The following is a 26627-nucleotide window of genomic DNA, read 5'->3' on the forward strand; positions in this document are numbered from 1 at the left end:
CTTAGTCCTCTTCCGTGGGAGTGTATATTTACTCTCCTGGTAGTCTTATGTAATATCTTGACTTGTGGGTTGGTGACTCCCAGATTGAAGTCTGCATCCTAGACTTTTCACCTGAACCCATATCACCACCTTTTTATTTGACATCTCAATCTTTTGGCTGTCTGAAAGGCATCTTAAACTGTATGTGTCCAAAATTGATCTTTCCTCTAGGCCAGTTCTTGCCCTAGATGTGCCTATCTCAGTTAATGACTACTTCATACTTCTGTTTGCTTAATCCCAGAATTTTGGAGCCATCCTTGACTTCTTGTTTTTACACTCTCCATATCAGTGCATGTATTAGCTATCCCTTGCTACATAACAAATGACCACAAATGTAGCAGCTTAAAACAGCACATATTTATTCATCGTTTTTGCTGGTCAGGAGTCTGGGCATGTCTTAACTCCATGCTCTGCCATCAAGGTGTCACCTGGCCTGTGTTCTCATCTAGAGATTCCACTGGGGAAGAGTTTACTTCCAAGTTCATTAGAATTGTTGGCAGGATCCATTCCCTTGTGGTTTTAGGACTCAGGGCCCCAGCTTTTTGCTGGCTGTCAAGTGGAGGCTGCCCTCTACTCTAGAGGCCATTCACAGTTCCTTATTACTTTGACTTTTCTAGTGTGGCTGCTTGCTTCATTAGGTCATGAGGGGAGTCTCTAGACTGAGTCTTCTGGCAGGATAGATATCATGGAAATGATGTCTCATCATCTTTGCCATGTTCTGTTGGTTAGAAACAAGTCCTAGATCCTGCTCACACTTGAGGGGAGGGTATTATACATGACTATAAATATCCAGAAGCAGAAATCTTGACCACCACCACCATAGTGTCTATCTGCTACAGTATATCAGTAGGTCTTATTAGCTCTACCTAGAAAATCTATCCCCACTCTAACTACTTTTCACTACTTGGGCCACCACTCTGAGAAGGTAAAATTAAAGGCATGAAAGTGATTATCCCTTCTGCTATGATATAGATATTATGAGAGTCGAGTATTCTACCATTTATGTGATTTTTACCCTTGTATTTGGCATCATCCTCTTTTAAAGCAAAAAATCTGGGAGTGATTTTGATCCTTTCCTTCACCTCCTCATATCCTATTCTCATATCAAGCCCACCAAATAAATGTCATATTCATTCTTTTCTCTCTGTGACCAGCCTGCCATTGTTGCTCACCTAGCTTCAGCACTAGATTCTTAGCAAGTCTGTGTGTTTCCATGCATTCCTCTTAATCTATTTTTTTAAATATCAGCTGGGATTTTTTTTTTTTTTAAGTGTAAGTCATATCATGTACTACCTTCTTAAAACCCATCAGTGGCTTTTCCCATTGGACCTCTTGGGCCTCCCTGATCTGATTACTGCTCACCTTCCCAGTCTCACCCTGTTCCTTTCCTGCCTCCTCAGCCTTCTAGCTTTACCTAAAACTCCAGGTGCATCCTTATTCTAAAGCCTTTTGTACTCACCCCTCCCTCAGTCCAGACTCTTCTTGCTGTTGTACCCAAGGGCTGTTTTCTTTTCACCCGTTAGATCTCAGTTATACCACAAGAGACCTTCCCTGATCATCCAGTTCAGGCAGGTTCTCCCTGTTATTTTTCATAGTTCTCATTTCCTTTAGAGCAGCATGCATCATTTTTAGTGCTGTGTGTGCCCCTAGTTGCATTTGCTCATTTTTTTGCCTTTTCCACTCTACGTTCTCCAAGGTTAGAGACCTTATTTGCTCACTTAGCTCAGAGCTTTGCTCATAGAATGTGCTCAAATAAGTGTTTATAAGGTGAACGGAAGAGTAAATGAATTATTTCCTTCACAAATATTTGTTTCTGGGAATATTAATGTCACTTCTTTTATGTGACTGGTGTACCTCACGAGCTACATTTGTAATATTTTTTTTCTGCTTGTACTTAATCAAAACATGATTTTTACAGCTTTATGTATTTCACGTAAATGTTAATGTAGTTTCAAATAAATTTTTACTAACTCATGGAAAGTAAAAATACAGTGACTCCTTTTAGAAAAAGTATTTCTGGAACTTAGATTATAAGTTTTATCATCATTTATATTCTTACATAAGCATATTTCAGCAATTGAGCTATTTTTTTCCACAATCCTGTTAACCCAAAACTTTTAACTTACATTAAAAAGTAGTCCCCATTTTATGTCACCCAAGAGTCCTCTTACACAAATGGTCTTGGTCTCGTAGGTTAATATTTCCAATTGAAACTTCATCACTGAATTTCCTTAAGCAAAAAAGAGTTTTTTAAAAAAATGTTTAAAAAGAAAAAGTAAGGGGGCATTTGGGTGGCTCGGTCGGTTAAATACCCGACTCTCGATTTCGGCTCGGGTCCTGATCTCAGGGGCATGAGATCAAGCCCTGTGTTGGGCTCTGCACTGAGTGTGGAGCCTGATTAAAATTGAACAGCAAGTAATCAAATGAGGAGAAGGGTATCATCTAATCCAGTAAATTTTAAAACAGACTCACAGGAACTGTACAACTGACCCCTTTTTTACCCCATGGAAACCGTATGGGTGAGATTCTGAGAACTCTACAAATAACCCCAAATCTGGAAAGACAAAAACTGCGTGGGGAATCATTGTTTTTTCGCTCTTGTAATGGAGGGGTAGGAGAAGTTATTGCTGAGAAAGTCTGGGTGAAAAGAGGGGAAATTGATTGAGTGGTTGACTCTGCCCAAATGTCAGAGCTGCTTCTGATTTGGGTTATGCCTCGACCTGGGACACTTAAAATTTCCAAGGAGAGCAGAGTCTGGATGATTTATACTAATAGGCTGTGTACTCCCCCATCTGAGTCTCAGCATATCCTCAGACTTCAGAACAGTGGATAGAACTTAAAATACCATCTTTCACACTAAAGCTAAAATGGAAGGATAAGCTAAGACAAGTTTATCTTAGATATTGCAGAAAAAGAATTAAGAAGTCATCTGCACTTTGCAAATTTCTGGAGAGCAATATCTATCTAACCACAAGCAAGATGAAAGAAATGATGCTATAGCTAATGCAATTATTCTATGATGGAAAAATAAAGAGGAAGAAAGCAGCATGTAAATGCTGACAACTGGTCATAGAAGAAAAATAGGGAGATTGCTTCCAACTGCTTCATGCTGCACATCAATTTAATGAGAATTTGAATTAAAAAAAAGCGAAAGACATGAAAATAAAAACAAAGATGAAATGGGAGATTACATATCTAAGGAAATGTAAATAAATTATACACAGCAAAAACTAGAATGAAAATTGAATTCAGCTTTATAGACATTCCAGCAAATACAGGTTGAAATAATTAGTAGAGCAAAGACACATGGAAGACAGGAGATCTATTATAAAGATAATTGCTGTCAGTGAAGTAAAGAACCTAACAAATAGAACAGATTGAAATAGCACAAGAAGTTTTAGGAAAATTGTATAGCTGTCCAACAAGATCTGATTTGATCAAGTTATTTTAAAAGTTATTTGTCCTTTTAAGAACAAAGGACAAATTCTTGGGTGGGAAGCCTCAGGTAGTTTTGTGCCTCCTCTGGCTAGGGTCATGTTTAAGCCTTTGCCAGGGTCTTTGGATGGTCAGACACTGTGAATGGAATACCAGGCCACTATGGGTGGTGGAAGAATGTACCCTGTGCCATGATGGTCATCATGATACCAATCATCAAGGAGGAATTTGTGAGAGAGATGGTTGCAGTTCTGGAAGACATCTGTTTCTGCATTCCAGAAATTTGCCTTTGCTTATCTATTTGTCCAGTTCTTAGAACTAGTTATTCAGTATTCTATTTTCTTGGACTGAGCTCCCACAAGAATTTTGGTGATTAGAATTTCTTATGTTTTATTGCATCAGTTTTGTCCTTGACTTGTGTTTGCGTCTCTAGTTTGTGAAAAGAGTCACAACCTGTTATGTAAGATCTTTTGGTAGTTCATCTGTGCCAGGTTATCGGGACCTGCCAGTGCCTTACTGTCTCTAACAAGCTCGTGAGCTGACCTGTCATTGACTAAGAGGAGCAAAATTAATTAAGATACAGATTGAGCACCCTCCATGTCACTTGAAAGAGAAGTGAATTAAACCATCTAGAGATTTGGGCTCCCTTTGTTTTCTTTCCTCTCTTTCAAGCTTACAGAGACAGACTTGAGCATTAGGGGTATTATATGTTTTCAGAAGCCAGGCTAGTCCTCAGGAAAGACCTTCTACAGCCAGAGCTCCATAAAATTATTGCAGTGGTATGTAGTTCATTTTGTAAAGACATTACCCTGCATGGATTTTAGTTATTTCTACCTAAGTAAAAGATAATACTGTGACTTTAAAAAATAGAGAAGAAAGGAGGGAGAGGGAGAAGGAGAGAGAATGAGAGTAACTGAGAGTTCTTCAGCCTTCCAAACAGAAAAGCAAAGCACATGGAAGGAGAAAAAGTCTTACTGGCCTTGGGCTTCTCCATCACAGCATTTACTACCACTGTTATTCAAGGGAGCAGCATCTTCAAAGTCCTGATATCAAGAAAGGATGGCCGAGATATTATACCCAGCCAAGATGTCATTCACCTGTAGAGCTAGCAAGCAGATACTCGTAAACATAAGAGAACTTAGGAGAAGGAGCACATGTGAGCACCACCAGAAAACAACCAGTTGGCAGTAAAATACAGCCAAATAAGAATTAAAGACTCAAGGAGAAGTTGTAAGAGTACAATGGTGAAGAGATTGCTTCAGCTAAAATATATGATATGGAATCATAGTAATAGAGTGGAATGTGAATATTATAAACTTGGACAGGGTAAAGTTTACATAACAAAAACTGGGAGAAGAAATGGGAGGAAATGTAAGATTTTCAACTTTCAAAGCAGGAAGTTAATGGATTCTGTCCAAAATTAACTTAAGTTTGTATGTAACTTAAAAACAAAAGTGAATCTAACTTCTAAATAATTTTTCATGTATTTTTTAAAATGCGGAATATTCAAAGAATGCAAAAAATAATAGCTGGTATTAATATAGTATTCGTATTCAATAAATGTCACTTCTTTTTTTTTAAGGTTTTATTTAATTATTCATGAGAGACACACAGAGGCAGAGACATGGGCAGAGGGAGAAGCAGGCTCCTTGTGGGGAGCCTAATTTGGCACTTGATCCCAGGACCCTGGGTCACAACCTGAGCCAAAGGCAGATACTCAATTACTGAGCTACCCAGGCGCCCCTCACCATTTTGTTTTAGATCATGTATAAAATATTTAAGACAGAAGGAAAGATTTGGAGAAGAATGATGAATACTAATGCATACACCACCTAGGTTAGGAAGTAAGACACTGCTAATCTAATTAAAGACCCCTGCCATGCTCCCCTCCAGTCTCAAAGATAATCAGTATCTTGCTTTTGTGCTGTCATTTGTTCACTTACATATCTTTAGACTTTTAATATATATGAACATATGTTAGAGTTAATAAATTTTCTGTTTAGTCATTACAGAAACAGTATTCTGTAGTTTGATTTTTAGGCTTAACATTGTTTTGAGATTTGTGTTGAGAAGGTATTGTTTGAGTGTATTTATTTTTCACTCTAAAATTCTATTATATGGTTATACTATCATTTATTGATCCATTTTCTCTTGATGGACATTTGTTTTATCCTTTTTTGCTTATTATATCAAGACTTTCTTATATCTTGTTTGCATAATAATGTTTTCTGTAAAACAAAAAAACTCATTACTTAGGGAAACTTAGTGAAAACAAACATTTTTAAAGTAGAACAAAAGCATTGGTTTCTTTTTTCTATTAAATTAAATACAAATTAACACCATTTATTAAAAGTATCATCTATAGCATGATCCCCTTTGTATAAATATATACTGTCAATGTATTCTCCTGTTTGTATATATGCATTGAAAAATGTCTGGTATGATGTTTACTTAATGTTTGTATTTTAAAAATCTTTAAGTGAATTCATAATAAAATTGAAATGCCAAATGATAGTCTAGCTTTCTTAAAAATATGACTTTAAGAAATCAATGAAATAAAGAAAAGGAAAAGTTAGGAATATCTTTTACTTAATCATCATTCCTTTTTCAGTACTTGTCTTCAATTTCACATGGTTAAACAAGAGAATTTATGGCAGTAAATGTCCCTTCATTGTAACACAACTTGCAAGTGATTTAGACTGTGTGTCTAGAAGAGGTTTTCAGGAAGCACTAGAAAACTTCCAGTAGGTTTTTTTTCCCCTCATCCCAAGGCTGTGCAGTCCAGCCCTCCTACTCAAGTTCTGATATGCTCTGTGGACACAGCTGTGAGGTTTGTTTCTTTGTTTTCAGAGATGCCTTATCTGCATGGCACATGTAATGAGCATCTCCAAATTGCATATCACAAATAGAAGAATATAAGGTACTCTGTTGTGTCATTTGGGTGAAAATGTGATCTGTTTGTTTTATAGGTATGACCTTGCTTCTAGGGAGTGGCTTGCCTTGAACCGTTCTGTGAACAGTGTGGTTGTCAGATATGGCCATTCTTTAGCATTATACAAGGTAAAATGTCTCCATTTTGTACCAGGCTAGAAACTCAAGTCTTGGGATCCCTGGGTGGCGCAGCGGTTTGGTGCCTGCCTTTGGCCCAGGGCGCGATCCTGGAGACCCGGGATCGAATCCCACGTCGGGCTCCCGGTGCATGGAGCCTGCTTCTCCCTCTGCCTCTCTCTCTCTCTCTCTCTCTCTCTCTGTGTGTGACTATCATAAATAAATAAAAATTTATAAAAAAAAAAAAAAAAAAAGAAACTCAAGTCTTCCACACTTACTTTATTGTGTAATGTGGTTGAAAAGCTATATAGTATTGGGGTTTTGTCTCTAAGGTTTTTCTCTTGTGTAAAATACACATAACGTAAAATTGACTGTCTTAACCATTTTTTTAAAATATATTTTTTAATTTATTTGAGAGACAGAGCATGCATGCCCAAGCACAAGCAGTGGGGAAGCGGGGAGAGAGGGAAGCAAACTCCCTGCCCAGCAGGGAGCCTGACATGGAGCTGGATCCCCAGAATCCTGAGATCATGACCTGAGCCAAAGGCGGGCACTTAACCAACTGAGCCACCCAGGCGCCCCTGTCTCAATCATTTTTAAGTATACAGTTCAGTGGTATTAAATACATTCCTAATTATAACTATCACCACCATGCATCTCTGTAATTCTTTTCATCTTGTAAAACTACAACTCTTGCCCATGGAACAATAATTTCCCATATCCCTTCTCCCCTCCTGCCCCCGCCCCAAGTCCCTGGGAACCACCATTCTACTCTATGTCTCTATAATTTTAACTTCAGTTTTGGTTTTTAGTTAAAGGGAAACTTTCTGTTATGGAGGAGTGTATATAACTGGCTAAGTTGTAAGTGGAAAATTGAAGTTGAAACCAATTTAACCTGACAGATTTTAATGGATTAAAATTGTACCAGGATATTATGATTGTCGTACTAAATGGTTAAAAATTAATACTGTGTAAATTAGCTATTATGTTAATGAGCAGGTTTAGCCGAGAATAGCCACATTGCAATATAACTGAATAATCACTTTCATTTCCTTTTTTTTTTTTTTTTTTTTTTTGGATTATGGGAGGGTGAGGGAACTCTTCAACTTAATTTTTCCAAGCCATTTTATACAGTAAGAGATCTCATATGAGGAAGTCCAAGAACAGTGGTGAAGTGTTGGAGATACAGAGTATGATGTTTTATTTTGTGCCTTTCATTCTTCTCTTAATAATTCACTGAAAGGTACATTTTTTACTAGCACTTCTTAAGCTAAGAATAATATCGAGATTTTGAACTTCTCTTTTTCATTCTTAGATTTGATGCTTTTGATGTATTTTATAATTCTGTTTACATTTTTTCCCTAGGATAAAATATACATGTATGGAGGAAAAATTGATTCAACAGGGAATGTGACCAATGAGTTGAGAGTGTTCCATATTCATAATGAGTCATGGGTATTGTTGACTCCCAAAGCAAAGGAGCAATATGCAGTGGTCGGACACTCAGCACACATTGTCACATTGAAAACTGGCCGAGTAGTCATGCTGGTCATCTTTGGTCATTGCCCTCTCTATGGATATATAAGCAATGTACAGGAATATGACTTGGGTAGGTATATTTTTTTCTAGTGGATCCTTTTTGAATGTCAAATTTAAAACCTTTACGCTTATTATTATGACTGTTTAACAAGATTCCACCTAACTCTGACCCAGTACTTTGTCTTGGAATGCAGTTAATGTTGTTGTGTTACCAGTGAAATTCAGATTATTGTTGCCACTATGTAGTGTATATTTGTTACCGTCAATTTGGTGAGGAGTCAAAGATGGCACTAAATGCTTTCAGTGTTGAGAATAAATAAATAAAAATGGTTTGGAACAACAAGTATTCTGAAGAAATAAAAATTTAGATAACCCTTGAGGAATTGGTTTAATGGACCATGATTTCCCCTTAGTGTGTAATCTTTCCATTGGTTAAATTTTATTATATCTCTTGTGGTGGTATGGGAGCATCACCTATAAATTGATAGTTTGAGAAAGTAGGTCCATAAAGTATATCTGTATATTGGTCACTGAAGGTCACGGGATATTAAGTGTTCAATTGCAGGAAATCTGAGTCTTTAAATTTAATTATTTTCCTACATGATACATTAGAACATCAGAACATTTAACAGATTGATGTTTGGCCACCTGGCTTTGTTAATTTTTTTTTGTATATTTTTTTATTGGAGTTCGATTTGCCAACATATAGTATAACACCCAGTGCTCATCCCATCAAGTGCCTCCCCTCAGTGCCCGTCACCCAGTCACCCCAACCCCCTGCCCACCTCCCTTTCCACTACCCCTTGTTCGTTTCCCAGAATTAGGTGTCTCTCTTGTTATGTCACCCTCTTATATTTCCCACTCATTTTCTCTCCTTTTCCCTATAATCCCTTTCACTATTTTTTATATTCCCTGAATGAATGAAACCATATAATGTTTGTCCTCCGATTGACTTACTTCCCTCAGCATAATACCCTCCAGTTCTATCCACGTTGAAGCAAATGATGGCTATTTGTTGTTTCTAATGGCTGAGTAATATTCCAATGTATACATAGACCACATCTTCTTTATCCATTCATCTTTTGATACAGACACCGAGGCCCCTTCCACAGTTCGGCTACTGTGGGCATGACTGCTAGAAACATTGGGGTGCAGGTGTCTCGGTTTTTCACTGCATCTGTATCTTTGGGGTAAATCTCCAGTAGTGCAATTGCTGGGTCGTAGGGTAGCTCTATTTTTAACTCTTTGAGGAACCTCCACATAGTTTTCCAGAGTGGCTAAACCAGTTCACATTCCCACCAACAGTGCAAGAGGGTTCCCCTTTCTCCACATCCTCTCCAACATTTTTTGTTTCCTGTCTTATTAATTTTCCCCATTCTCACTGGTGTGAGGTGGTATCTCATTGTGGTTTTGATTTGTATTTCCCTGATGTCAAGGGATGCGGAGCATTTTCTCATGTGCTTGTTGGCCATGTGTATGTCGTCTTTGGTGAAATTTCTGTTCATGTCTTTTGCCCATTTCGTGATTGGATTGTTTGTCTCTTGGGTGTTGAGTTGGATAAGTTCTTTATAGATCTTGGATATGTCATTTGAAAATATCTTCTCCCATTCTGTAGGTTGTCTTATAGTTTTGTTGACTGTTTCTTTTGCTGGCTTTGTTATAAGATTTAAATAGCCTTCCTTTAAAAATAAAAAGATAAAAGAAATTTTTAAGTGTCAAGTCTCCTGAAATCCCTTATTTAAACTAATTGGTTATTTTAAGTATTAGAGTAGGAGCCTACAACATTTGCCTTTAACTGTTTTCCTCTTCTAGCTAAGAACACATGGAGTATATTACCTACCCAGGGTGCCCTTGTCCAAGGGGGCTATGGCCATAGCAGTGTCTATGACCGCAAGACCAGGGCTCTATATGTTCATGGGGGCTACAAGGCTTTCAGCGCCAATAAATACCGGCTCGCAGATGATCTCTACAGATATGATGTGGATACCCAGATGTGGTGGGTGCTTTTTCTTGAGCTTTTATTCTAAGGTGTGAGTTCTGGCACTCATCGGGAAAATATTGGGCAATATTTTTGTTTTCAGGCCTAGCAGATTATTCTCTTCAGCGCTGTAGATAGAGAAATTGGGATGGGAAAGAAGCAGAAGGTCATAATGTAGCCAGTATTTATTTTGTAGCATTATTTTATAATTTTGTAGTAGATTGATTAGAAAATTGATTAGAAAATGCTTGATATTTTTTTGACTGGTTTTTCAATTTTCACATTCTCCATACCTCTATAAAATTTTAGCTGGTCAAAATCCTGAGGAATAAATTGTTCTACAAAGCTGTAACATATGCACATTGCTATAATTAAGTAAAATATATCCATTTTTTAACCTTCTCTTGATGACTAAGGTGTCATCATTGGGGTTAGCTAGTGGCATCGTTGCATGACATCATCAAACAGAGATGGTCTCTTCCCTCTGCTATAAAGTGAACTATATAAAGTATGCTAATTTTAACAAATATAAAGCAAATTTGAGTTATGAAATGATGTCATTATATAAAGCAGTGGTTTCTCTTCTTTCTTTTGTATTTCTTTACATATTTGAGACCATGCTGTAGATATCATTTTACATTCTGTCTCTCATTAAAATGTCTGTCATTTTTACAGGCTGTGTATATACTCTGTCACGTGGATGTACAGAGACTGGGCAGTTGGAAGTTTTGGTTTCTAGCCTTTGTCTTATTATTAAGGCATTGCATATAAGCTTTTGTCTGTATTTTATGTGATTTCTACCCAGAAACTGGGATTATAACATATTCAGACCTTATGACTGAATACTCTTAAGACTCTTAAAATGTTTTATTAAAATTCTAATAAAAATTCTAATTTTAATAAAAATTCTGGTAGGCCTAATTTAAGATTTTACTATTTGTTGTTGAGAAAGTTACTTATATAGAGAGAAAAATCTAGAAGTATTTGCACATTTGGATCTGAAGTTTAAAAAATGGTTGTGTTTGTATTAGCAAATAGATGATAAACATTCTACAAAACTAACCTTGTATTTATTATTTTTAAATAAACTCAAAAGGACCATTCTTAAGGACAGCCGATTTTTCCGTTACTTGCACACAGCTGTGATAGTGAGTGGAACCATGCTGGTGTTTGGAGGAAACACACACAACGACACATCCATGAGCCATGGTGCCAAATGCTTCTCTTCAGATTTCATGGCTTATGACATTGGTAAGTTTCCCAAAGCCATTTTAACTTCAAGAATCTTTTTTTTTTTTTTTTAAGATTTTATTTATTTATTCGTGAGATACACATAGAGAGAGGCAGAGACACAGGCAGAGGCAGAAGCAGGCTCCTCACAGGGAGCCCCATGCGGGACTTGATCCCCAGACCTGGGATCATGCCCTGAGCCGAAGGCAGACACTCAGCCGCTGAGCCACCCAGGCGTCCCTTCAAGAATTTTTGTCTATAAGCAACATTTTCTTTTCTTTTCTCTTTTCTTTTCTTTTCTTTTCTTTTCTTTTCTTTCTTTTTTTTCTTTCCTTTCTTTCTTTCTTCTTCTTTTTTTTTTTTTTTTAAGAGAAAGAGCAAGAGCAGGAGATGGAGGGGTAGAGGGAGAGGAAAAGAGAGAATCTTTAAGCAGGCTCCATGCTCAGCCCAGAGCCAGACTGGGGGCTTGATCTCATAACCATGAGACTATGACTAAAGCCAAAATCAAGAGTTGGATGCTTAACCAGCTGAGCCACCCAGGTGTGCCTGTAAGCAACATTTTAAAACAAACTGAAAATAGCACTAGTTAAAAATGGTCAGGCCATTTGAAAGAGGTCCAAATGGTATTTTTTAACATTCATGTGGCAAATATTGTAAATCTATTTTTTGAAAACGCATTACTTCTGTATTAGGTTCTTGTTTATGTTTCTTATGTTTTTAATGTATTTGATTTCTTTTTAAAAAAATATTTAAATTTAATTTGCCAATATATAGTAAAACACCCAGTTCTCATCCGATCATATGCTCCCCTTAGTGCCTGTCACCTAGTTACCCCATCCCCCCTTCCAGCCTCCCGTCCGGCAACCCTTTGTTTCCCAGCATTAGGAGTCTCTCATGGTTTGTCTTCCTCTCTAATTTTTCCCCACTCAGCTTCCCTCCTTTCCCTTATACTCCCTTTCACTGTTTAATATATTTTTCTATATTAAGTTCTTTTAAGTGAAATCACTCCCATTAATTGGTTGGATGTTAATTTTTGAGGGTGAGTTGGGTGACCAGCCTCTCCTATGTTACAGGTGAATGCCTTATATAATAGTTGTATGTAGTTGTGACCACTAGCATTACGTTAAGTTGGTTTAACTAATAGCTTTATCTCATTCCCTAAAAAACATATTCCTGAAGTAATACTTTGACTTGGAATTTTATTTTATTTTATTTATTTTTAAAAAATTTTATTTATTCATGAGAGACACAGAGAGAGAAGGAGAGGCAGAGACACAGGCAGAGGGAGAAGCAGGCTCCATGCAGGGAGCCTGACATGGGAGACATGGGACTTGATCCCGGGACTCCAGGATCACGCCACCAGCTGAAGGCAGGCGCTAAACGCTGAGCCACCCAGGGATCCCCTGACTTGGAATTTTAAAATTTTTGGTGTGGTAATATATTTGACCATAAGAGGGCAGTATTTGTTCATGCAAAATAAATACGAGAAATTCTCTTGTGCAAGTATCATCAGATGGTTTTTTTTTTTTTTTTTAAACAGATGTATATGTGCCCAGCCCTGAGCTTGGGGATTATAAGATGAGTAAATTAGAGCTTGGCCTCATAATCGTGGAGGCAGAGAACTGAGCAGACAATACAATTGCAATTCAGGGTGTTACTTGCTCTGAGATGAATATCTGACAGCATCTGTGGGCATGCCTTAATTCAAGAGAGTAAGAGTAATGGGCAGGGAAAGCCGTCTTGAGTAGGGTCTGGATTCCGAGGAAGTCAGCTAGGTGAAGTTAGGTAACACTTCCCACGTGAAGCAAGCTCTTGTACAGAGACACAGAGGCAAAAAGAGACCCTACCACATACTTGGGGCCTTTGAGTAGTTTTGGCTCTATCAGTTGCACATCAAGGAGAAATGGCTTCCAGCAGAACTAGAGAAGAAAGCAGCTACCAGTCTAGTCAGATCTTGAGAGACCTGTTATGTCATGCTGAGGAGTTTGGGGTTTTGAAGAATCTTACAGAAGAGGTCATAGGATATTTGTGCCTTAGAAGATCTTTCTGTGGCATTGTGGTGAGTAATTGGGAAGGGGCAAGATAGGAGTTAGGAGGCTGTTGCAAAGTCCTGAGGAGTGTTGGAACCAAGGCTGTTGAAGTGGCAGTAAGGGTAAAGAGAGAGATGGGTTTGGGAACTGCTGGGAACTTGAGGATTGTTGGGGTGCACATCTTTATGGCCAGGTAATTGGTGTGGCCATGGTAGATGGTGCTTTTTACCAAGGCTGGAAGTAGAAAGAGAGGGTCTGGGTTGGGAGGAAGGGAGTAATTCGGGTTTGGGGCCATGTTCAGCTGGAGATGACTATGGGACTGAGCCATACCAAAGTCATTGGGAAGCCCTACGCAAGGGTGAGCCTCTAGGGAGCATGTATCATCAGGGATGAGCAGAGAGCCAGAGAATGGATGGATAAAGCAGTCTGAAGGAGAGTGAACACTATGCAAGCGTGTCAGAGAAGCAGGAGGAACTGAAGGTAAGATTGGTGACCCATGAGAGAGTGGTTAACAATGGCTGCAGAGGACTTAAGGAGAACAAGGACTGGAGAGCCTTTTGGATTTAGCAACAAAGATGTCGTTTGTTAGCCTCTAGACAGGGAGGAGTAATCCAGACTGCAATAATGTAAGATGAGATGTACACCATGAATGTTGACTATTTTAGTAAAAAAAAAAAAAAATAACCCCCACTTCTTTGTGAAGGGAAGAGAAGGCATAATGCTGTGTTAAAAGTCAGGTGGGACAAAAGGAAGGAGTCCCTGCCACCCTGTGGTTTTAGGAAGGGAAACAAAGTGGGTGGGCAGGAAGCTATGAGAGTTGATGGCCTCTTCTCCATGTGAAGAAGACCACAGAGTCTAGGCTGGGGAAAGGAAGTGAAAGCTGCTGTTAAGGTTGGGTAAAAGTCTGGATCAAGTAAAATGGTTGCTTAGTGAGTATGAATGTATGAGTGTTTCAGAGAGGGAGTGTGAGTGAGGTTAGCAGGGTACTGCAGTGCTAGTTGGATTAAGGTCCAGAAAAGAATTGATAGCATGAATCAGAACAAAGGAAAGTCAATAGATCCTAGGTGTTCTAAAAAGGAAAGGACTGGGACGCCTGGGTGGCTCAGCAGTTGAGTGCCTGCCTTTGGCCCAGGGCGTGATCCTGGAGTCCTGGGATCGAGTCCCACATCAGGAGGGATGCCTGTGTCTCTGCCTCTCTCTCTGTGTGTCTCTCATGATTAAATAAATAAAATCTTTAAAAAATAAAAAAATAAAAAATAAAAAGGAAAGGACTTTTAAAACATTAGATGAAGTTGGAATTTATTTATTTATTTATTTATTTATTTATTTATTTATTTTCATTTTTTGCCTGTATTTTCCTGTTTTACCTGCTGAATTTGGACAAATCAATATGGAGTGGAAAAAAATTATGGAACCCACATATTTTACTTAAATTAGTTTTGAAAATTATAAAATTTCTTGTTAAGCGTTTTAGTTAAAATTGATGGGCAACAGAGTGAGTGATGTATCATGGATGTTAGAGGCATTCATGAATTAGAATTACTGTATTGTCCTACCCTTCTTCCATGCCCTGCTCCTCTGCTGTTGCCACATTTTACCTCAGAAATAATGGTGTGATTAAGAAAAACCAAGAAATATATCTTATGAGGTTGTACTTGTCACAGTCTTCTCTCCAAAGAAGATGCCAGTTCCTACTGGTCTTGAAGAGTGGTTCTTTCTGAAATGTGTTTTTCTTGCTCCTAGCTTGTGACCGCTGGTCAGTGCTTCCCAGACCTGATCTCCACCATGATGTCAACAGATTTGGCCATTCAGCAGTCTTACACAACAGGTAAATGTTAAAGAAACACTTGCTCCTTTTCTCTTGTGTTTATTTTATTTTATTTATTTATTTATTTTTTTTATAAAGATTTTATTTATTTATTCATAGAGACACAGAGAGAGAGAGAGGGGCGGAGATATAGGCAGAGGGAGAAGCAGGCTCCACGCAGAGAGCCTGACGTGGGACTCGATCCAACGTCTCCAGGATCACGCCCTGGGCTGCAGGCGGCGCTAAACCGCTGCGCCACCAGGGCTGCCCTTCTCTTGTGTTTAAAATGAAAATGAAGTTGAACATGAAAAAGTGGAATGGGACTTACATATTATTTGCATATTTGTATGAATTTCCTGATTTATATTTAAAATATCTGGTGTGGATTTACTTATAATATATGGATTTACTTATAATGCCAAGTTTGTTGGGTGATTTTGTTAGCATGTAGGAGTATCCCATGTTTGGTGCTATCTGAATGCATGGGACAACAAGAGTTAACATGCAGTTACTATCTTATGCCCTCTGCTGTTCACTGTTGTTTGTGGTACTTGGGTTATCAGGTTTCTCATAGTTGTATCTGAGTGGTAATGAGAGATTTAAAAAAAAGAGAGGGCACTTCAGATGGAGGATAAGATAGAGGAACAGAGATGGGGAGATTGTGAACATTCATATAGATAAATCTATAGTCTTTGGGTATTCTGAATTCTGTATTTCATTTCATTGCATCCCTCATCACTCAAAAAGGCCTGGCCTGAGCTAAATAAATCTGCCCCAGGAGAAGGAAGATCCAGAATGGCCACTCTGCCTGTTCTTCACAGTGTGCTTTAAAGATCTCTGATTTAGGGCAGCCCGGGTGGCTCAACGGTTTAGCGCTGCCTTTGGCCCAGGGCATCATCCTGGAGACCTGGGATCGAGTCCCACGTCAGGTTCCCTGCATGGAGCCTGCTTCTCCCTCTGCCTGTGTTTCTGGCTCTCTCTCTCTCTCTCTCTCTCCTCTCTGTGTATTCTCATGAATAAATAAAATCTTTAAAAAAAAAAAATCTCTGATTTGTTGGGGCACCTGGCTGGCTCAGTTGGTAGAGCATACATGAGAGACACAGAGAGAGGTGCAGAGACACAGGCAAAGGGAGAAGCAGGCCCCATGCAGAGAGCCCGATGTGGGACTTGATGCTGGGTCTCCAGGATCAGGCCCTGGGCTGAAGGCAGCACTAAACCGCTGAGCCACCGGGGCTGCCCCCTGGTAGAGCGTACAATTCTTGATCTCAGGGTTGTGATTTTGAGCCCCATATTGGGTGTAGAGATTACTTAAAAATAAAATATTAAAAAAATAATAAAAATAAAGATTTGTGATTTGTTAAAGAGCCTAATCATGTTCTTAATTTTTCCCATTTTGTTTCAGCTATTATGAATGTTGCTTATTTCACCTAAAATTCTGAGCCTTATCAGTCCTAAAACTATTTAGATGCTATAATGCCTACATTATGTTAGGTTTCCTTTGGCTTTCAGAATTTCTGTTATGATGCAAGATGAGATGAAGACCTGGAATTAGGAAAGATGAACCAGCAACATGTCTTGGGGATTTCAGGAAGGAAGAATTGACAGAATTCAATTTATTCAAAATAAATTGAGAATTTAGATGTTGGGAAAAGGTGACAACTTTTTAAAGTAATCACTTAGCTGTAATTTAGTGATAAATGTGGTTTTTCTGTGAGAACATGTGATAGTATAGACTGACACCATTATTAATTTGAAGTGTCATCTTAAATTGTAAGTTGATACTTTCTCAGTGAGGAAAACCGTGAAGTTTTCTAATGAGTACCTCTTAATGCTTTCATCCGAAAAGCAGTGGGGCTATTTTTTCATCATCTTGCCTATGGGTACCTGGCCACTGCTTTATTCATCTGCCCTCTTGGTTCTCCTAGTACAGGATTTGGCACATAATAGATGTTAGCTAAATTGTGGCAGCTCTTAGTATGGTGGTGGTAATTAGCAAATAAATGGATCTTCTATTAAAACATTCTGAGGTTTTATACAAACTCAAAGAAGATTGCCAGTTTCCATATGATATAGTTTAACCACTATTCAAAATTAGTAATGGCTGCCTGACTTATAATAATGTTTTCATTTTTTGTGTAATTCCAGTGGTATGTTTGGGCCTATGAATAATCTGTGTGTGTATGGGGCAGAGTTGGAGGGGGCAGCAGATGATGAGAGAGGCCATGGCTAGTTTCAGTTTTTGAAAGAATTTACTGAGAGAGAAACTTTGATTCATACCATTTCTTTGTATTCCAAGTGATGGATCCACAGCATTGGGTCAGCCGTGCCGCACTTTGTTGCTGTTTTTGTGAGGGGAGTGGGATGAAGAGCTGGCTGTGAGGCCCCGGGGCTGCGGAGATGCAGCTGTTCCTTTCAGTTGCCTGCTCCAGGCCTTTTTTTGAAGGGCTCTGTGTACCTCACATAGCCTACGTGTAACCAGATGGATTCAGAATTGCTGAAAACACCAGCTGTTTTCAGCTGGGAGAGGGATGGAGCTTACTTGGTTTAAGCAGCAGATTGACAAGTTGAATCCAGATTGCTTAACACAATACTCAACCAATAGACTAAAGATTAAACATGGGGTTCATTTTTGGTAATTGAAATGTGTCCTTTTTTAGATATTACAGATGCTTAGAGAGCCACAAAATCTCTATGTTTTAATGTTTTAGTCTTGTGTATATTTGAAGGAAATTGAGATAAGTGAGAGTGAATTACTTGATGCCTCACTGTGAGTTAGTTCTAAACTTCCTGGCAGGTTATAAGATCTCAGAGTTGGAAGAGATCCTGAAGTCATTTGTTCAAAACTTCCACTTAATGCAGTTATCCTCTTTAAACATGTCCAGGGATGGAGAACTCACCTAAGAAGGAAGCTCCTTCCTTTTCTGTACACATCAGTTATTAGCAAGTTCTCCTTTATATTTTCTAGAATCCTCTTCTCTGTCTCTTGTGCCAAACTATCTTGTTTCTGTTCTTCAGATTTTCGCAAGAGATTATTATATGTAAGGATAGTGTTACGTCTCCTGCCTATACAGTCCCCAGCCTAACTCTTCCTTTAGGTTCTAATCTGGCACAGTGGTTGACAGGATTGAGGATATCCCAGCAAATGTCACTCCACAGGCAGAGAGATACCATGTATATGGCAAATATGGCCCAGTGTTCTCCATGATACAAACTGCATCATTTGGTGGTATTGGCCTCCCACAATAGCATTTTAAGAACTTTCCTTGGAGCTACTGCACAATTGCTTTTGTTTTAATTTTTTTTTTTTTTTTAAATTTTTTTTGTTTTATTTATTTATGATAGGCACACAGTGAGAGAGAGAGAGAGGCAGAGACACAGGCAAAGGGAGAAACAGGTTCCATGCACCGGGAGCCCGACGTGGGATTTGATCCCCAGTCTCCAGGATCGCGCCCTGGGCCAAAGGCAGGCGCTAAACCGCTCCTGCATGTCCTTTATTATTTTTTTAAATTTTTATTTATTTATGATAGTCACAGAGAGAGAGAGAGAGGCAGAGACACAGGCAGAGGGAGAAGCAGGCTCCATGCACCGGGAGCCCGATGTGGGATTCGATCCCAGGTCTCCAGGATCGCGCCCTGGGCCAAAGGCAGGCGCCAAACCGCTGCGCCACCCAGGGATCCCTGCTTTTGTTTTAAATGTGTGATTCTGCATATATGACCTGTTACCAGCTTTATTGAAGTACAGTTGTACACAAAAATTAAATATACTTAAAGTGATAACTTTGATATAGTATACACTTCTGAAATCATCACCACAATCAGGATAACATATCCCTCACCCACAAAATGTCCTTGTTCAAAAATGTCCTATATATATTCATGAGGGATAGTGCTCCATAGTTTTGTGGGGTGTTTGTGATACATTTGTCTGATTAATACTGGACAGAATAAGTTGAGAAATATTCTTTTCCCCTCTAGTTATGGGAAGGATTTGTAAAGGATTGGTATTACAGTTTAAATATTTGATGTTTGGTGGAATTCTGGGACTTGGTGGAATTCATCTGGGTCTGGGGCTTTTCTTTGTGGAAAGATATTAAAATTTCAAATTCATTCTTTAGTTATAATAGGTTTATCTGTTCAGATTTTATGTTTCATGCTAAGCAGGTTTTTTAGGTGTGTGTTTTTTAAATTGTGGTAACATTTTTATAACATAAAATTTACCATCTTAACCATTTTTTAGTGTATGGTTTAGTGGCACACATTGTAAGTACTACCGTCACTGCCATTCATCTCCTAAACTGTTTTCATTGTGCAAAACTGAAACTCTCTACTCATTAACCAATAACTTCCCGTACTACCCTGCTCCCTCTCTCTTTGGCAACCAGCATTCTATTTTCTGTCTTTATGAATTGATTACTTTAGGTACCTTTAGTTGGAATCATACAGTATTTGTCCTATAGTGGCTAGCTTATTTCACTTAGTATAATATTGTTAAGGTTCATTCATCAATGTTGTAGCAGGTGTCAGAATTTCTTTCCTTTTTGAGTCTAAATAACATTCTTGTGTATGTGTACCACATTTTGTTTTTCCATTCTTCTATCAGTAGATGCTTGGTTTGCTTCCAACTTTTGCCTATTACAAATAATGCTGCTATAAACATGGATGTACAAATATCTGCCTGAGTCCTAGCATTCAGCTCTTTTGAATATATACCCAGAAGTAGAATTTTTAGATCAGATTGTAGTTCTATTTTTAATTTTTTGAGCAATTAGATAGTTTTGATAATAGGAATTTGTTTCATTTAAATCATCTAATTTGTTGGTATAAAAGCTCCTAATATTTCTTTATATGCTTTTTAATCTCTATAAAATCAATGATGATGTCCCTTCTTCATTTCTGATTTTGTTAATTTAGCTTCTGTCTTTGTTCTTGGTCAGTCTAGATAAAGGGTTGTCAATTTTCTCGATCTTTTCAAAAAACAAACTTCTGATTTCATTAATTTTTCTCTTTTATTTTTCTGTATATATTTTGTTTATTCTCTATATCATTTTCTCCCTTCTAATTGCTTTGGGTTTAGTTTGTTTTTCTTTTTCTAAAGGTGGAAACTTAGATGATTGGGTTTAGATTGGTTTATTTATTTATTTTTTTTAACATCTGTGTTTAAAGCTGTAAGTTAGTCTCTAAGTACTACTTTAACCCTATCCCATAGATTTTGAAATGGCATATTTTTGTTTTCATTTAATTAAAAATATTTTCTAATTTCCCTTGTGATTTCTTCTTTGACCGATAAGTTATTTAGAATATGTTGTTTATTTTTCAAATATATGTGGAGTTCACAGATTTCTGCCTATTGATTTCTAATTTAATTCCATTTTGGCGATCAGAGAACATACTTTGAAGATTTCCTTTCCTAAAACAAAACAAAATGAAACACTTAGGGTTTTGTTTTTTTTTTTTTTTAATGGTCTAGCATATTTGATTTATCCTGGAGAATGTTCCATGTGCCCTTGAAAAGAATATGTGTGCTGCTCTATTTGGGTGGAGTGTTCCACAGATGCCAGTTAGGTCAAATTGGTTGATAATGTTGTTCAAGTTCTGTGTATTCTTGTTGATTTTATGCCTAGTTGTTCTCTCATTATTAAGAGTGAGATATTGAAGTCTTCAACTATTATTGTTACTTTACAATTTTTCATAAAGCAGGCCTAACAGCAAAGAATTTTCTTAGTCTTCATTTATCTGGGAAGGTCTTTATTTCAGTTTCAATTTTGAAGGATAGTTTTGTTGGACAGAGAAGTCTTTTTTTAAATAATAAATTATATTTATTTATTCATGAGAGGCAGAGAGAGAGAGAGGCAGAGACATAGGCAGAGGGAGAAGCAGGCTTACTGCAGGGAACCTGATGGGGGACTCAAACCTAGGACCTCAGCATCATGACCTGAGCCAAAGGCAGATGCTCAACCATTGAGCCACCCAGGTGCCCCTGGATAGAGAATTCTTATTTTACTTTTTCTTTCCATTACTTTCAGTATCTCATTCTTATGCATTCTGGCCTCCATTGTGTCTTAGCTATTAATATTAATGTGATTCTCTTATATGTGGTGAGCTATCCTGCTTTTGTTGCTTTTAAGATGTTCTCTTTGTTTTGAGCCTTTAGCAGTTTTTTATTTTAATGTGTGTAAGCATTTATCTTTTTGTGATTTTCCCACTTGGAGTTTGTTGAGCTTTATGGATGTATGGATTAATTTCATCAAATTTGGGAGTTTTCAGCTATTACTTCTTTAAGTATGTTTTCTGCTCACTCTCATTTCTTTCCTTCTGGGACTCCCATTATGCTTAAGTTGAATGCTTGACAGTATCCTGCAAGTCTCTGAAGCTCTTTTCATTTTCTTTGTTATTTTTTCATTTCTTTTCTTCAGATTATACAATCACTTTTGATGTGTCTTTAAGTTCACATTTTTTTCATTTCACCTAGTGAATTTTTCATTTTATCTATTACACTTTTCAACACCAGAACTTCCTTTTAATTATTCCTTACCATTTATGTCTCCTTATTGATATTTTTTACTTGTTGAGTCATTGATATGCTATTTTGACTTAATTCTTCAGACACAGTTTTCTTGAAATCTATTTGTAACAGCTGATTTGAAGTCTTTGTCTTTTGAGTCTAACATGTGGGCCCCCTCAAAGACAGTTTTGATTGACTGATTTGCTTCCCCTATTTGGTACACACTTTGTTATTTATTTATTTTTTTTAGTTTGTTATTTTTTTGAAAGATTTTATAATTTTATTTATTTCTAAGAGAGAGAGAGCACATGCATGAGCAAGGAGGAGAGGCAGAGGGATACACAAACTCCCCGCTGAGCAGGGAGCCCGACACAGGACTTGATTCTAGAATCCTGGAATCATGACCTGAGCCAAGGGCAGATGCTTAACTGATTGAGCTGCCTGGGCGCCCCTGCATATATTGTAACATTTCGTTGAAAAACAGACCTTTTAGATAATATCAGATGTGGATTCTGATTCCCCCACCATCACTACTGTGGGTTGTTGTTACTGTTTGTTTAGTGTCTTGCCTAGACTAATTCTGTAGAGTCTGTCTCCCCAGTGTACCACTGCTGATTTTTTCAGCCCAGTTGTTTTTTCTTGTTTTTATTTTTAAACCTTACTTCCTAGGGATTGCCTCTAAAGAGTCCTAGGGTTTTTTTGAGGGGTCAGGGAGGGAAGGGTTTTTAGATACCACAGTCTAAGTACTAGTCATATTCGTTGCTCCTAGGTTGATTATTGTCTTTTAGTCCTTTTAAGAAGAGAAGTTAAAGAGAAGCTTCATTGTTGTTCTTGTTTTAATTTTCTAATTTCTTAAAGATTTATTTATTTGAGGGAGGAGGAAGCGCAGGGGAGAGGGAAAAAGAGCCCCAAGCAGACTCCATGCTGAGCATGGAGCCCAACACAGGTCTTGATCCCACCACCCTGAGGTCATGACCTGAGCTAAAACCAAGAGTTGGATGCTTAACCAATTGCACCACCCAAGCACTCTGTTGTTCTTATTTTTAAAATGAAAAATGAATTTGTGTGTGTATTTTCCTTTTTCCCTCACTAGATTAGATAAATGGTCACATACATTATATACTTTTCTTTGCATTTCTTTTTTTCCACATAGCACTATATCCTCCATAGCAGTATATAGAAATCATCTACATTCCTTTTTATATCTACCAACTGCTGTTGTGTAGATGTATTCTAGTTTACTCACATCACATCCTGAATTGATGGACCTTCAGGGACATTTTGTCTGAAGATTATAAAAAAACATATCATGCATTTGTATATAAAAGTTTCGGTAAACTACTCCTCTCCTTTTACTTTTTTTTTTTTCCCTTTTAGCACCATGTATGTGTTTGGTGGTTTCAATAGTCTCCTTCTCAGTGACATCCTGGTATTCACCTCAGAACAGTGTGAAGCACACCGGAGTGAAGCTGCTTGTCTAGCAGCAGGACCTGGCATCCGGTGTGTGTGGGATACAGTTTCATCTCACTGTATCTCTTGGGAGTTGGCAACTGAAGCACAAGAAGAAAAGTTAAAATCAGAATGTTTTTCCAAAAGAAGTAAGTTTTTTTTTCTCTTCTTAAAATTTAATTTAAAATCTCATTTTGTCTGAATTAAGAAGGTATTTAGTATATTTTATGTGCATTTTTATGTTCATTTTATTATCCAGAATTGTTTGATAATAACTGGTACAAAGGTTTTAGGGGTGTTTGAAAATTGTTTTGTTAACATCTTTACAATGGATGGGAACATGCCATATGGCTCCTAGAAGCTATCTGTGAATGATGGAGATAAAACCTCCTTGGCATTGCATAGATTTTGTATACCAACACCTGAACCTGGCAGTTGGTCTCAGGTGATGCAATCCAGTAGGACCTTTTTGTGATGATGGAACTGTGTTATATATGCATTGCCCCAGTATAAGAGCTACTAGCCAGAGACACTTGAAATGAGACTGGTGTGACCAATGAACTGAATTGTAAACTTTAAGTTAAGAACTACATGAGGCTGGTGGCTACCATACTGGATTATGCAGTTCTAATGTTAAGGATGAGATTAAGAAGGCCAACCAAGAAAGTTATGTTGGAGTAGACAGGTAGAGTTGCTCTCTTTGCAAAGTATTCTTTTCTAGCTTCTCTAGTTGGGCACAGCAGTGATAGCAAGACAGAGAGCTGCTAAGGATGAATAGTGGTCCTGGCTTTTTAGAACCATCCCTTGTTTTCCAGGGTTTTCTTCATCTTGCCTACTTAGTTTTGCTTTGACAGTATAGCACTGTGTAATACAGTGATGTAATACCCAAGAAATCCTTTTAAAAAAAGGATTTGCAAAATATTTGTTCACTTCAATTATTTTAAAGAATGTTGGTTGAATTTCTTAACTGTTAGTGTTGGTGTAGCAAGTTACCTTGAAGGTTATGGTGGATAGAGTCAGCTTACACTCTACTGGAATGTTCCAAATTAAGATGAGCATAAATCCCTAAAAAGGACACCCAGGCAACTGTCCAATGAGTACTGGAGAACTAAGAGGACCAGAACTTGGTCGGGTTAGACACTGTCTCTTCAAAGGGATAAAATCTGTGAAAATTGGGTTTTTTTTTTTAAACCAAATTGTAAAAGTTCAAGTTAAATGTCCAAGATTATTGGAAATAATATTTAATTACCTTAGGTGGTTCACCATGAACCCCTTTGCTATGAACTCATCTCAAATGTCACATCCCTGGTTATTCTGCCTTGTGTATGGGCCCAGTCATTGAACTTATGACCAGGGCAGGTAGAGTAACCTAAGGAGAGTGCTTTGTGGGGGTCAGCCCTACCTTGTCTTGCCCATGGGTTCTACCATGTGCCATGTCCACAAGTGGATTGGTAGATAAAGCAACAGGGTTGTGCAGCCTCTCTTTTGTTGCTGAACTTGACCTGTCTAGGGTCAATAGGAGATACAGCAGATCTGTAGTAGCCCAGAAGTTCTCAAACGTGTACTCTTAGACTTACAGACATGTGTACAGGTTGTAGCTTGGCCTAGTGCCTCCTTTGGGGTTCTGTGGTACTATCTGCTTCCTGTGTACAGATTAGCCTTGCGTTTGTAGATGGGAGGAATGGCTTGGTCTTCTGCATTACTTTGTTTGGCTCTCATGCAACTCTTGGTATTCATTCTATTTGCTAGTTGCTTTTTTTCTTGGGAAGAGAAGTATTCAGAGAACCACACCTACTTCTATTATATCTCACTGTCATTGAATTAAATTAACTTATCTTTGTTTTTCCCTCTCTTTGTACTTTTTTCAGGGGTGGGGAAGTTTACAAAATAGTGTTTCTTCAGATTGTTTACTTATTTCTAAATGTTATTTTAACCCGAACACACCAGTATATTTTCCTGCCAGTTTTTATTTCCTGACCCTTGTTACCTTTTTTTTTTTTTTTTAAATCTTAGTCTCAGATTGTGCTCAACAGCAGCTGTAAATAGCCTGTGACTTTTCTAAGGAGAAGCAGTCATAATTGATAAGTTTTTCTTCTTTTCATAGCCCTTGACCATGACAGATGTGACCAGCACACGGATTGTTACAGCTGCACAGCCAACACCAATGACTGCCACTGGTGCAGTGACCATTGTGTCCCTGTGAACCACAGCTGCACAGAAGGCCAGGTCAGGGGTCACTGTTCAAGGGTTGCAGAGGATGAAAACACTCCAGGGGGGGGGGTGGTTTGGTGTAAGATTGTAGTGTGTATGATATAAATACTATCCCAGAGGTATTTTTAAGACCTCTGGTGTAGGTTTGGAGTTTATTATTGGAAGGGATGCTATAAACATCCTGATTTCAAAGATCCTCCTAGCCACAAGGTAGTATTTTAGAAGAAGGCAGGACTGTTATTCTGTGTACTCCCTACTCCCTAGGTAGGCATGGCTATAGCTAGATCCTAGATGCTTGGTGTGAGGCTTGTCATGGTGACCTCACTCTAGCTGTACAAGCTTTTGGAAGCAAGTTAGAACTTGAGACTGAAGGTGAATGAGGTGACTTAAAATCTCCTTGTCTTATATCTTGGCTCAATATAATTTATGCTCACCATTTGTGATTTTTTAAATTTAAATTTTATTTTTTAAAGATTTTATTTATTTATTCATGAGAGACATACAGAGAGAGGCAGAGACACAGGCTGAGAGAGAAGCAGGCTCCCTGCAGGAAGCCCAATGCAGGACTCAATCCCGGGACTCCAGGACCATGCCCTGAGCCAAAGGCAGACACTCAACTGCTGAGCCACCCAGGTGTCCCACCATTTGTGATTTTTTAAATTCAGGTTATAGGGCAGAAAAAGATACAGTGATTCAGCGTCTGTAGTTTTTGACAGTTTATTCTATAAAGCAGTTCATAAAATATAAAAGTTTCAGTCTGTTTGGGAGGCGTTTGAAAAGCAGCAGGTTGAACACCACCACTTCACAGTAGAGTAGGTTAAAGCATGGTATTTAAAAGAGCATATTGCCTCCTTGCTGGGTCAGGCATGCCCTGTGCAGAAGGTTTCAGCATACTGTTTCCACTGCAGGGCCACTTCATCTGCATCTTATTTCTTTGATTGATTAATTAATTTGTTTATTTGTAATTTGCTTCCTCAATTAGATTTTGTTGATTTTAGTATTCTATTTATCCTCAGTTGGAGTTCTGTCCATGTATTAAAAGAAAAGCTTTTGCCCACTGTGTTCTAGATCTCCATTTCCAGATATGAGAATTGTCCCAAGGATAACCCCATGTACTACTGTAACAAGAAGACCAGCTGCAGGAGCTGTGCCCTGGACCAGAACTGCCAGTGGGAGCCCCGGAATCAGGAGTGCATTGCCCTGCCTGGTAGGCCTTGTAGGGGCATCTTAATATGTGTGGGTCCAGAGACTAAACACACACACACACACACACACACACACACACACACACACACACACACACAGTACTGTGCAGCCTTGATTGAATCCAGCAGAAGGAACAAATTCATTTTATCCATTC

At 38.2% G+C, this 26627-nt stretch overlaps 1 protein-coding gene across 3 annotated transcripts in view; it reads left to right on the forward strand.

The window, feature by feature from the left end:
* Window positions 1–26627, forward strand: part of ATRN (attractin) — a 163152-nt gene that overhangs the window by 60341 nt on the left and 76184 nt on the right. For all 3 annotated transcript variants that reach the window (XM_072736260.1, XM_026012365.2, XM_072736259.1), the window contains exons 7-14: window positions 6444–6534; window positions 7888–8131; window positions 9874–10057; window positions 11136–11290; window positions 15043–15127; window positions 22985–23205; window positions 25161–25282; window positions 26336–26474. In XM_072736260.1, the coding sequence (XP_072592361.1) occupies window positions 6444–6534; window positions 7888–8131; window positions 9874–10057; window positions 11136–11290; window positions 15043–15127; window positions 22985–23205; window positions 25161–25282; window positions 26336–26474 (1241 nt within the window). The remainder of the gene's footprint in view (window positions 1–6443; window positions 6535–7887; window positions 8132–9873; window positions 10058–11135; window positions 11291–15042; window positions 15128–22984; window positions 23206–25160; window positions 25283–26335; window positions 26475–26627) is intronic.

This window comes from Vulpes vulpes, chromosome 14, assembly GCF_048418805.1.
Source record: "Vulpes vulpes isolate BD-2025 chromosome 14, VulVul3, whole genome shotgun sequence".
Taxonomy (NCBI): Eukaryota; Metazoa; Chordata; class Mammalia; order Carnivora; family Canidae; genus Vulpes; species Vulpes vulpes.